At 42.9% G+C, this 13,476-nt stretch overlaps 1 protein-coding gene across 1 annotated transcript in view; it reads right to left on the bottom strand.

Moving 5' to 3' along the window:
• The window catches only part of TENM4 (teneurin transmembrane protein 4), a 640,191-nt gene that overhangs the window by 186,118 nt on the left and 440,597 nt on the right, over positions 1–13,476 (bottom strand). The window contains 1 exon segment of the mRNA XM_078156941.1: positions 2,044–2,229. Coding sequence (XP_078013067.1) covers positions 2,044–2,229 — 186 coding nt within the window.

Below are 13,476 nucleotides of genomic sequence, written 5' to 3' on the forward strand. Positions count from 1 at the left end.
CGAAGGCCTTTCCTCTATTGATTATCTCCAATTTATCTGTATAGATCTTGTTTGTACACAGTTATTTTTATGTTGTCTCTTCTATTAGACAGGGCTCCTTGAAGGCAGGGGATGTCTTTTGCTTTTTTAAAAATAAAAAAAAAATCATCCCCCATCTCTTAGCCTGGTGCTTGGCACACAGCAGTACTCAATAAATGTCTACTGTTAAATAATTTCTCAGGTGCCTTCTGACTTTATCAATCAGTGTTTACAGATTCTTTCCAGCTCTCACATTCTATATTCTAAGATCTAGCACCAAGGACAATGCTCTGTACTCCACTGACTCAATGAATGTTTGTTTTTATAAATGAATGAATACTTCTGTGACTGTGACTCACCTAACTATGACAGTTAAAGGAGTAGGTGAGGGGCGGATGAAGGAAGGGGCCAGAGCTGAACTGGAGGCTGTGTATATACCCCTACTGTGTCTATCAAGAAGACCTCAGCAGGATTTTGGAAGCTCAGAGCGAGCTCTGAGGTTGGGGACCATTGTAACTGTATGTGAAGGGTGCTGAGCTTAGGGCATACTTGTCTTAGCTCTCAGAGGACAAGGACTGAAGTCGTGTTCATCTTTTTATCTTCTTTAGCACACAGCCTAGAGCATTGCACATAAGAAGCATTCAATAAATGTCTGTGTACAAGCCTTATCCCTAGACTGTTAATTCCTTGAAGACAGGGTCTGAACTTAGAGTGAAAAGACCTCATTCAAGGCTTCCTTACTCTCTGACCCAGGGAAAATAAAATTTTTTAGGCCTTCGAAGAAAACACTTTCTAAACTGTAAAACGCTATTGAAATATGAGTTATAATCATTCTTATCCTCTCCCCTGGTCCTTAGCACAGTGGATGACACAGTCCAGAGTTAGGGAGAGGGACTTAAAACTGCGATTTTATTGGTATAAGGAGATCCCCCTACTTGTGTAGTTTGCTGACTTATGCTTAGAACACTGCCTGGGGGCACTGAGAGGCAGCCAAGTGATGCAGTAGATAGAACACCAGGCCTGGAGTCAGGAAGACCTGAATTCCAATAATGCCTCAGTTGTATGCCTGGACAAGTCACCTACTGACTGTCTGCCTCAGTTTCATCAATTCTAAAACAGAGATAATAACAGTACCTATCTCTCAGGGTTGTTTGTTGTGAGGATAAAATGAAATAATACCTGTAAATTACTTTGCAAAATTTAAAGTACTATATAAATGCTAGCTAGAAATAGTTATAATAAATACTAAGATGTTAAGTGAAATTTTTCATGGTCGCACAGTTAGTATTTGTCAAAGGCAAGCCTTAAACCCAAGTCTTTCTGGCTTTGGGGCTCGCTTTCCTCTCCTGCTGAGTGCTTAGGAAATATCTGTGGGATTTACCTTTTACATTTGTTGAACTGAATTAGTGTAAATTCAACCCCTTCTAATTAAATAGGAAGACTCAACTATCCAACTTATAATCTGATCCTTGGTGAGAGAGGATTCTGTGTACATGCTCAATAAATGTTACCCGAATTTAGTAATAACAGCTCATATTTTTGTTTTACAAAGTGCTTGCCATGCCCAATCTCATCTGGTCTTCCCAACTACACTCTGTGAGGTACGTGTGGCGTATATTACTGGCCCCATTTTTCAGGTGAGAAAGCCAAATCACAGAGTGTTTTCCTAGAGTCACAAAACGGATGTCAGCTGGTACTGGAGCCCAGGGACGGCTCTAGACCCAAAGCTCCTCCTATGATACCACAGTGCCTCGGTGAAGAGTGTGATCTGTAGGGGGAGTGGCGGGGAGCCAGGAGAATTAGGGAAGTGCATTGCTGATTTAATCTTTTGATGAGGATATGAAAAAGCTGGTGATGGCGTCACTCAATGAAAGGACATTCCTGCTGGGTCCCCAAATGAAAATGGACAATGTCAGAAGTGGTCACATAAACCCGGTGAGACATGCTTCTTCGGACTCCCCCTGCCTCCTCCCCTTCCCCCAAGCCTAACAATGCTTTTCAAGGTTGCTTTCCTTTCCCCCGTACCAATGGTGCAATGTTCTCCATTCCAGCCTGGGCTGCATTCACATTTGCCGTCCCGGCAGGTCCCGTGCTCATTACAGCGAGGGTGACATGCCCTCTGATCACAGGTCGACCCCATCCAGCCATCCTCACAGCGACACGTGCCTCCCACGCAGACTCCGTGGCCTCCACAGTCCGAAGCACAGATCTCTGGGGGGACAATCAAGAGACGGGGCAGGAAAGGGGTGGGGGAGGAAAGGAAGCGGGAGAAGATAATGGGGGAAGGAAGAATGAGAAAAAAAAAACCATCCAGAATGTTGCTCTCCAGAAAAGCAGCTGCACTTTACTTCCCAGCATTACAGGAAGGAAAGGAATCTCCTGAAGTTGCTAGCACTAATCCCCTGAGACAACATAAGTCCAAGGGGCAGCTGACTTTGCCCCTCTTTCTCCTCAATTTCCCTCACCCTTTTCTCTTTTCCAAATGAACAAGTCTGGCTCACTAAGCTTTTATGTTTGCCAGTTCCAAGGGAAAGCCCTTCAGAACAGATGTAAGGAAAGTCAAATTTAATTAAAAATTGGTTGTATGGAAACAATCCAGAGATGAATCACCCATAATAAAGTTAAATGATGTTAAAGTCTGTGTAACACATTCAACCAGGGGTTCTAGCTGCTGTGTTTCCTTTTCTAAACCTTGGCCCTGCTGTTGAAAGTGAAAGAAGGAGGGAAAGAGAGGGAGAAGTAGCAGAGGATTATTTCCATTTCACAGCTGAGACTCTGAGAAGAGCTCTCACGTCCCACGGTGAGGAAAAGGCAGACGATTCACCGTGCTTTCACTAATCACACTGTCCTTTAAGAATACACAAAATATTTTCTCTGGTCCATGATCTGGAACTATTTTGATTCTTCCATTTTGGCACCCAAACCTGAGAAACTCCTCTTTCCATCTGGGTTTTCCTACCTTATTTTCCTCCTGTTCCGCTTTCTGGCAAGCAGGACTACTGGGCATTCTCTGACCTCCTTCCACCTTCTCCTACCACTCATGATCACACATGCCGTTCCCCACTCTTGAAATGCTTTCTTTCCACAAATCAGCTTTTGACATGCTGTTCTTCCTTTAATTAAAAGTACCTCACTTCAGATGACACTGAAGCTTTCCCTGACCTTCCCCAAACACAGCCCTCCAAGCTGAAAGAGACCTCTCTCTCCACAAAGTTTCTTCAGCCTTTTTGCCTAACTTTCAGTCTTTGCTGGGTTTATATTCTATGTTGTTTTATAATTTTTTTTTGTACATTATATCCCTGAAATTCTTGGATTCCTTGTACACGAGGCTAGGTGATACCACTTTTTGGATGTTAGTACTTAGCAAGGCACCCCATACATAGGAAGGGTTTTATAGGAAGGGTTTAATAAATCTGGTCAAACTGAGTTGTGTCTCCATGGTAATTGTGACACTTCTAATTTATCTTGAATCAAATTCTTTTTGACTCTTTAATAAAGCAATCCTGCCTTAGGCTCAAATGACTCATTTTTGGTTTAGAAGGAGCCTATACTCTCTATTTGGGCACTGAACAAAAAATTTCTTAAAAAAAATTAAGAGTACCTTATTAGAGGCACAGCATGGAATAGTGGAAGAGGGCATAGGACCTGGAGTCAGGTTTGGATTCAAATCTCACTTAAGACACTAGTTATGTGACCCTGGACAAGTCATTTAACATCCCTATTCCTCAACTTTCTCACCTGTAAAGTGAGATGTTTGGTCTAGATGACCTCTAAGATCCCACCAAGATCTAGGATCTTATGCTCTGGTGGCCAGAGTGGGCTGCAGCAGCAAAGGAAAGAGGCCTTGTATCCTTTTTTTGTTTGTTTTCACGGGTACAATTTCTCTGGGCCTCAGTTTCGTCATCTGTAAATGACAGGGTTGGATTTTGTGACTAGTGAAGCTCTTTCCAGCTCTACGTTGTGATCCTGTGGGTCATCCTCCTATAAATGACAACCAGACACAGTGGGGTCGTGGAAAGGCCCTCGGCCTAAGAACCACGAAAACTGAATTCTAGTCTCGGCTGTGTTAGTCACAGCTCTGTGGCTAGAAGAATTCTCTCTGGAAATCTCACTGTACTGTGTACTTGCCATGTCCTTGTCACAGTCTACGTTACTTGTATACATGTGTTCTTTGTGTATTTATTTTCTCCCCATCACCAGGAGTCGTGATTTTTGTCTTGCCACCGGACTTTGAAGACTCTTGAAGAGAGAGTGAGGCTGGTGACTTGGTGCCATTCTGCCTCACTTAAATCCAATCCATGCCTGAGGCAAGATGTTACCCTCGGATGTCATCAGTTCTCTTTGAAAATGAAGGATGAAGAACAACACCCCCTCTATCATCTCCTTAAAAGACCCACCCTGGGCAAGTCGGTTAACCTCTTGGTACACTGGGCAACCCTCAACGACTTGACTTTGCAGAGAAGGTGCTGACTTGCATTAGTAGAGGGAATTTACTCATGGGGAGTTCTCTATGACTATGAGATCAGAGGACTAGTCCCCCTATCCAACTATATGTAAGGCCTTGAGGGTCTTCTCTGCAGGGCCTATATGTAAGGCCATAGGCACTGGGGTTACAAAGACAAAAATGAAATAGGAGCTAATGTTCTTAGGGATGAGTGATATTCTAAACGCCGTAAAGCCCCATGGTTCTACTGGTTCTATGACACGCATCCCAGAAGATTTGTTTTTTTCTGTATGCAGGTGTGCATGGTATCAATAGCTGTTTCAGGTCACATGTACAACTAGCTTGTGTATTTTTTGAGCCTCATCCAAGGCTTGGCCTGTTTGAATGCTTCACATGACTTGGAGCGAGTCAGTCTAAATTTGTTTGCATTACTCTAATTAACAGAGCCCCAACAAATGAGAACAGGTCAAAAATGTCAACCAGATGGAGAGACTTCTCTCACAAGACTACTCTGCTCAGAGGTGAGGTGAGGGCTGCTGCAGATCTGACCCCTGAGGAAAATGTTTATGCATTTCCTGGCCCAAGGAATAAGGAGGGTTCTCCAAAGCTGAAAATGACTGCCATCCTTTCACACACAGGTCAGAGTACTTGGGGTTTTCCCAGGACGAAGGAGGATAAACAACAGGTACTAACTAGACCTGGCTCCTGCCTTTAGTCAGTATTCTTTCTCTCCCCCTCCTCTTCCTCCTTCCCCTTCTCCTCTTTCCTTCTTTCTCCCCTTTCCCTCCTTCTTTCTTCCTTCCCTCCTCTTCTTTCCTCTCCTCTTTACTACATTCAAGCAGTAATGACCCTCAGGTTTGCCTTGGCCCAGGGGCAGAATTAGTGTTCTAATCCACAGGTTCAGGGAAGAAGGTGGGGGAAAGGTGTGATGGTCATTCATTTGTCTATTTCAGGGTAGTCTTTGTATGGCAGTTTATGGTGTGAAAGCCATCAGCAAAGAGCACATCTGTTAAACATGGTGCAAGCTTGCAGGCAGAATATTTTCTGCTATCAAAAAAGTTGGCATTCTCTTGTAACCCTACTGAAGAGACTTTAAATGTTTAATTTGGTCACCCAGTCTGGGAAGACAATTTTCACCTGCTTCCTCAACTGGCTGTTTTTGAGACAGCTGCGTGGCTCAGTGGATAGAGCATTGGATCTGGAATCAGGAAGATCTGAGTTCAAATTTGACTTCAGGCACTTACTAGCTGTGTGACTCTGGGAAAGTTACTTAACCACTGTTTGCCTCAGTCTCCTCAACTGTAAAACAGGGATAATAATAGCACCTAGCCCCCAGGGCTCTGTGAGGATCAAATGAGATAATATTTGTAAAGCACTAGGGACATCTTAAACTGCTATATAAATGCCATTATTGTTGTAAAAAATGTACAGCAGCGGTATGGTCTAATGCAGGGGTGGGGAACCTGCAGCCTCGAGGCCAGTGTGACTCTCTGGGTCCTCAAGTGCAGCCCTTTGACTGAATCCAAACTTCACATGTGGCCTTGAGGCCATAGGCTTCCCACCCCTGGTGGAAAGAGAACTAGATTTGGAATCAATATACCTAAGTATGGAGACCACTTATACTCCCTTCAGCGACAAAAATGCTAAGCTAAGTACTTTTTTATGCATCTGAGGCTCTGAAAGGCTTTCTACTGATATGTAGCCTTGCAGGAAATATAGTCTTCATTTTTCTGCTTCTGCTTTTTAAGAAAATCTGCATTATTTAAAGATCTTTCCAGATTCTCTGTATTCATGATACGTATTGGCCTTAATTGTATTATAGTATTCTCTTACATTAATGTACCACAATTTATTTAGACATTTTTTTATGGCAGGACATTTTCATTGTTTTCAGATATTTTGCAATTCCATATACTACTACCATGGAAATCTTTGAAGAGCTAAGCTTTTGTTTGGTTTTGTTTTTTGTTAACACTTTTGGGATATATGCCCAATAACAGAATCACTGAGTCAAGGATAAATGACTGTTTCTGTAACTTTACTGTGGACTAACAGACTGCTGTCTAAAAAGATTCTAGTCAGTCAACAAGCATTTATTAAGCACCTATGGAGTGTCAAGCAGCTTGCTGAGTGATGGGAATATGAAGAAAGGCACAAACCAGTCCCTGTTCTGGAGGAGCTCATAGACTGATGGGAGAAACAACATGTAAACAACTACATAGAAACAAGATGCAGACAGGATAAATTGGAGGTAAACTCGGAGGGTACATGAATGCTTAATAAATGATGGCAAATGGATGGATCCACACTCCATATGAAGGAGAAACTCACTATCTCCAGATGCCACCCATTCTCCTGTTGGACAGTGATTTTGGGGATGGTCTTCCTTACGTAGAGCTACAATCTTTCTCCCCATACCTTGCACTGATTATTGTGAGTCCTGCCCTCCAGTACTAAATAAAATAGGGTTAGTTCTTCTGTCAAACAATAACCCTTCATGGAAACACAGAATGGAAAGAACTTGGTGGCCCTTGGGTCTCATCCCTTCATCTTGTGGATAAGGAAACAAGAGCTCACAGAGGAGAAGTAATAATCAAGATGGTGAGTCAAATTCAAATAGAAATGGATTCTGCTTGCCACCAGGCAGGCTAACCTAGTCCACCCTTCATTTTATAGAAGGGGATTGTAAGTCCCCAAGAAGGGAAGTCACTTGTACAAGTCACAAGAAGGGAAGTCACTTGTACAAGTCACATAGTAAGAAGCCAAAGGTTAAATTACCGGACAGTGACTATCTGTATCAGTGGAAGGAGTTTCTGTACTAGGAATTCCCTATATTTTGATGAAATCAAAGATCTGGATTTTTAAAAATAAGTTAAAAATGAAAAGGAGTTTTAACTAGGAAGAAGGCATAGATGGGGAGGAGAGACTTTTCAGGGAGACACTAGTGTTCTCCACTCAAATTACCTGGTATTTACCTGCCCTTGAGGGGAGGGATTGCTTTTATCTTTGTACCCGATATCACATGGCCTGTCCTGACTCCCAACATTTTTTCTGCCTGGCCCTATCCCTACAATGCTCTCCTTCCTCATCTCTGCCTCCTGGCTTCCCTCAAGTCTCACTGATGTCCCACTTTCTGTAAGAAGCCTTCCCTTAATGCTAGTACCTTCCCTCAGCTGATTATCTCCACTGTATACTGTCTTTATCTTGTTTATATAAACAAGTACACAAAGTTATTTTCAGGTTGTGTCCCCCACTAGGCCAGGAGCTCCTTGTGAGTAATGGCTGTCTTTTGCCTTTCTTTGTATCCCCAGTGCTTAGCATAGTGCCTGGCACTTTAAGGGACACACAGAAGGCCACAGTAAGTGATCCTTAATAAATAAATGCTCCCTCCTGATTGACGTGGTAGGTACTTATAAATGTGTGTTGAGCCCTTGATTTGAAATCGAGTTCAGCAAGGAGGCCCTGACTGAGGAAGAAATCCTGAACTAAGAAAGCACTAGAATCAGAGGTGCTGCAATTCAGGTTGAGTATGGGAACCCCGAAGATGCGTCTCCTAGGCTGAATCTTTGGAAAGAGCTGCTGATTTAGAGTCAGGAGATTCCAGGAGCTCAAGTTCTGGCTCTGATATACTGGCAGTGAGTCTGAGGGCATGGCATTTAAAATTCTCTCAAACCCAGCAACCCCCACCTTTAAAACAAGGACAATAATACTCATACCATCTATGCCACGGATTGTTGTGAGGGATGGGCTTTAAAGGCCTAAGCAGTACTGTTGCTGTTATTCAGTGCTGTCTGTGTCTGACTCTTTGTGACCCCATTTGGGGTTTTCTTGGCAAAGATATTGGACTGATCTGTCATTTCTTTCTCCAGCCCATTTTACAGATGAGGAAACAGACAAACAGGGTTAAGTGACTTGCTCAGGATTACACAGCTAGTAAATGTCTGAGGCTGGATTTGAACTCAGGAAGGTGAGTCTTCCTGATTCCAAGCCCAGTGCTCTATCCACTTCACCACCTAGCTAAGCGGTATAAACGTGAGCTATTGTTCTCATTAGACTGTACGGTCCATGAGAACAGGGACCATGTCCTATCTCAATTCTGCATCCCTTACATAGGAGGCACCAAATCCTGGATGGATGAATGAATGAATGAATGAAATTAATGCATTCTAGGCATCTGTGGCTCTCTTGTCAACAGCCTGCACCTTTGCTAACCTCACTGCAGTGGAAGGAAACCAAGCTGCCACCCAGGGGCCTGAAGGCCCAGAAAACAGCAGCCAGTTGGCATTCTTTGCCTTTGTAATGAAACCCAGGGACCTCTTCTACCTCTGTCAGTGTTTTTGTTCTGAGCTATGGTTGTATTCAAGCCAGATCCCAGCACAAAACTCACCCCTTCGGGCACATTCTCACACATGGTTTGGTTACACTACCTGTGGAGAGAGAGGAATCTTCCATCTAAATATTTCTTTGAGCTTCCTGTCTAACTCATAGCATTCCTCCTGCCGCTAGCCATTAAACTGCCCTGAGGACATCTGCTCCCCTACATTAGGACTTTACAAGCTGGGGAACCCTCCTCCACTCCATGTTTTAATGGCCGGGGTCTGATCAGGAGTAGCCCTCATGTTTATGGGGTGCTAATAGAAAAGATCAAACCCCGTTGGGGTCTTGGTTTTCATTAAACAGATGGGCCTTTCTGGCTGCCTGTGCAGAGAAGAGCCACCATCTGAAAACAGAGGGGTGGACTTGGGATCAGAGAATCACAAGGGCCTTCCATGTACGATGTTCAAGCTAGAAGGGTCCTTACTGCATAGAATGTTAGGACAGAGAACACAGAAGGTTAGAACTGGAAGGTGACGGAAAATTCACCTAGTTCTAGCACCTCGTTTTACAGAAAGGGATTACAAGTTCCAGAGAAGGGAAGTTAACTTGTCAAGTTACACAGTAAGAGGCAGCGTTAACATCTCTGGTTCACTGTCTCTTTGGTACTCATACTCAGAGCATTTACACAGAGATCATGGAGGTTGCTGCTTTTAGACTTGGTACTCTTCTAAGACACTATTTCCTGGAGAGTTTCTAGGCCTCTCCACTGATGCTCTTATGCACAATGTTGCATTTGCTCCATTTGACTCATTCTCTAGAATTCTCCATCTCCTGAATGTTTGCTTTTCCTACCCTGAAGAAACCTCTACCTTGGGGTCCTCTCTTCTGATTAGACACTTCCTACCTTGGACCATTATTTCTTGAGAGACCCTAGGCATGTTCACTTCACCCTTGTCTGGACTGATTCTCCATCTCCTCCTCCATACCTTTACCCCAACTAGGGTACCCTTAGCTCTCTTCCCTGTCATTTCCAGTTCCCATTAATGTATTCTCTTCCCTTACTGGAATATAAACTCTTGGAAACTAAGGGCTGTCTTGATTGTTTTATTTTATTTGTATCTCCTATATTAAATAAAATACCACCTTTATGGACCTCAGTTTCCCTCCCTGCAAAATCAGGGTTTTGAAAAGGATGACCTCTAGGGTCCCTTGCAGTCTTAAATCCAAGGATCCTACATAAAACCTAAGAACAGTATTTAAGTTATACAAATGTAAACTACTTTCATAAGTAGAGGATTTCCCCCTTACAGGGCCACATTCTCATAGATCTTGATATAGTTGTGTTTCTTTGTCCCTTTTCTTAAAACATGGGCACCTTAGCTGGATTTCCTCTGTAAATATTTCCAAAATCATTATCCTACTATGGTTGCAGAAAAATGTTTAAAGCAGGTGGACCTGGCTGTCTGTTGACCATGCATTTGTTGCATGAATTTATATCAAGACTTCAACAATTTAAGAACTTTGAAGTTTTTTATTTTTTTAAACCACAGACTTGACAAGTTTGCTTCTGGTCTGGGAGCCAGATGAATTTTTCTGCTTTCAAGGAAAGAAAAACAACACAAAGGAAAAAAAGGCATAATGTTCTCACCCCAAGTGGAGACTGTAATTAATGTAACCTAAGGGTATACAGAAGGGCCTTGAAGAATCCTCTGGAAAGACTCAAAGAGTGAGGCTCAACACATCTGGCCAATTTACTACCTACACCATATGGAAATTTTGCTTCTGACACTAACGAGCTGGGTATGTTACATGGCCTCTCTGAGCTTTAGTCTGTTCATCTGTAAAATGGGGATGAAAAAATGCCTATGGTAGTCTTTTCACAGGGCAGTTAAGAAGATCTAATGAGATCAGGCGACCATCTTCATTTTATATACAGACCCCAAACCCTGCTATTTTCCATCTCTAGCTCTGAGAACAAGGATCGGATCAATACTTCCCTTGTTCTACGACTCCACTTACCAGTCCTATGTTTTTCTTGACCCAAATACCCCTCACTGACCACTACTATTATATATGCACCATCTCCTGCTATTAGAATGCAAGCTTCTTGAGGCTATGTACTGTCTTGCTTTCTCTATTTGTATCCTCAGTGCTCAGCACTGTGCCTGACATACGGTAAATCCTTAATAGATGGTTTTTATTCATTCACAGATGTCACTGATGGTTACATGGAAAGGCAGAAGCCCTGGCAGCCAGCAGATCTTTCAACAAATATTCCTTAATTACGTACAAGGCTCTATCTAGAATGCTGGGGATACAGATAATTAAGACAAATAATGTTAATACAAGGGAGCAAAGTAATATAGGAATGGTATACACAAATTGCTCCGGGAGCTCTAAGAAAGGGAGAGAGCACATACATCTAGCTGAGGTCTGGGAGATCATGGAAAACTTCATGGAAGAGGGACATCTAAAAATTTTCAAATATGGATAAGAAGGTAGGTGGCATCAGACTGTGGAGAGCCTTGAATCCCAACTGAAGGAATTTGAAATTGACCTTATACTATTTTGAACCAGGCAGTGACATGATCAGAGCAGTATGCTAGGCCCAATGGGAAAAAGTTCTAATGAGGCACTATGGTTCAACAGAAGAACTTTCAGACCTCAGACATGTCCCAAATGGAACAGATTTCCTTGGGAGACAGTGAGTTCCCCCACAGGCAGCTAGACTTGTCAAAGATGTTGTACCTGCTCAGATATAGGTTGGGCAATGAGGTCTTAGACCCCTTTCAACCCCAAGACTTGGATTAGAATGTTAATAACAGCTCTCATGTATATAGTATAGAATTTGTGAAATGCTTTATATATGTGTTTATACACACACACACACACACACACACACACACACATAAAATCTCCACTGATCTCCGTTATTAGGGAGGCAGTGCAGTATGGTGGAAAGAGCATGGGATTAGGAGCCAGTGGAAGTGGGTTTGAATCTTGTCTCTCTACCTGTGTGATCTTGGATAAATCTATTCATTTTTCTGGGCCTCAGCTTTTTCATCTGTAAAAAGCGGGGGAGCTTGGGTTTGATAACCTCTAAGTTGACCCTGAGCAAGTCACTTAACCTTGTTTGCCTCAGTTTCCTCATCTGTAAAATGAACTGGAGAAAGGGAAATGGCAAACCACTCTGGTATCTTTGTCAAGAAAATCCCAGATGAAGTCACGAAGGGTCAGACACAACTGAAATGACTGAACCACAACAAAAAACACAACAAAGGTCCCTTCTAGCTTGAAAGCTACATTCCTGTGACCCCACAACAAATCCGAATTGTGCAGAATTACACTTTTAGTGAACGTCTGAGGCAGGAACCATGTCAGTTCAGATGCTCCACCATGCCACACTGCAGTAATGGATAAGGGGGTTTGGACGGGGGCTTGGATGCATTCACCAACTCTAGGGGTACAGGTGACAGGAAAGCAGGGAGGCTAAGCCTCCTGGTTAAATGAACGCCGCAGGATATACAGAAAGAAAAAAGTCCTCTCCCTTCTTCACAGCAGATGCTAAGCACCCCACGAGCACTTATGAAGTCCATGGTCTATTAAGGCAATGTTTTAATTCATCTGGACTTATTTTCACAATCCTGTTCATTAAAAACGTTGGAGGGGAAAGAGTCACTGCTCCCAAACGGGAAAGAGATCTGCATAATTTTCCCATGAAATCACTTCCACTTGTGAAGATGCCCTGAACTTGACCCGGCAGAGACACAAGACTCCCAGCCAAGAGCTTCCAACTCGAAGAGAACTGATGCAGCTGGAAATTGTTTCTAAAATTCATGTGGAGGGAAGGCAGAGAGGGGGCCACATTTCTCCTTGGCTGGATCTTTTAATGACTCCAAATTTGGGGCTAAAATGTAAGATCTGGTGAAACTATTCTGTGCCTCTCAGGGCTGAGGGCACAAGGAATGACCTTGAGAAGCTTGAAGAGGCAGGCGGAACCCTGGCTTTACTGCTTGTTAGGAAGGTGAAAATAGGGCCCGATAGAAAGAGCAACTGTGACCAGGGGCAGGTTAAAATCTCAGCTCTGTTCCTTCCTCCTCGTGTCATTTCATAAAGTCAATTAACTTTCCTGGGTCTTAGTTTTTTCATTTGTGAAATGAGAGGCTATAGTTCTCCACCTATTTTTTTTATGTCATGGACTTCTCTGGCAGTCTAGTGAATCTCTTCTCAGAATTATTATTATTACTGTTAATTTTTAGGAGGCAATCGGGGTTAAGTGAGTTGCCTAGGGTCACATAGCTATAGTAAGCATCTAAGTCTGGATTTGAACTCAGGTCTTCTTGCTTCCAGGGCTGGTGCTCTATCCCCCTGTGCGCCACCTAGCTGCCCTCCAGAATTATAGATAAAATGCAAAAGATGGCAAAAGAAACCAGTTATATTTAAATAAAGATGTAACTATTTCCCCCACCAAATTCATGGATCCTCTTTCAATCTATTTACAAGCCCAGGTTAAGAACCCTGGACTAGGTAACTTTTGAGGTCCCTCTCAGCTCTAAGTACTCTAGGTAGCCTCAGTTTCCTCCTCTATAAAATGAGGAGTTTATAATTCTTAGATGATATGCTTCACAGGACCATTGTGAGGAAAATACTCAGTAGAGCTTAAAATACCTCATCAAGGTGAGATGTATGATTTTACA

Source organism: Phascolarctos cinereus, unplaced genomic scaffold (genome assembly GCF_003287225.1).
Source record: "Phascolarctos cinereus isolate Bilbo 61053 unplaced genomic scaffold, phaCin_HiC Scaffold_726;HRSCAF=1367, whole genome shotgun sequence".
In the NCBI taxonomy this organism is placed as follows: domain Eukaryota; kingdom Metazoa; phylum Chordata; class Mammalia; order Diprotodontia; family Phascolarctidae; genus Phascolarctos; species Phascolarctos cinereus.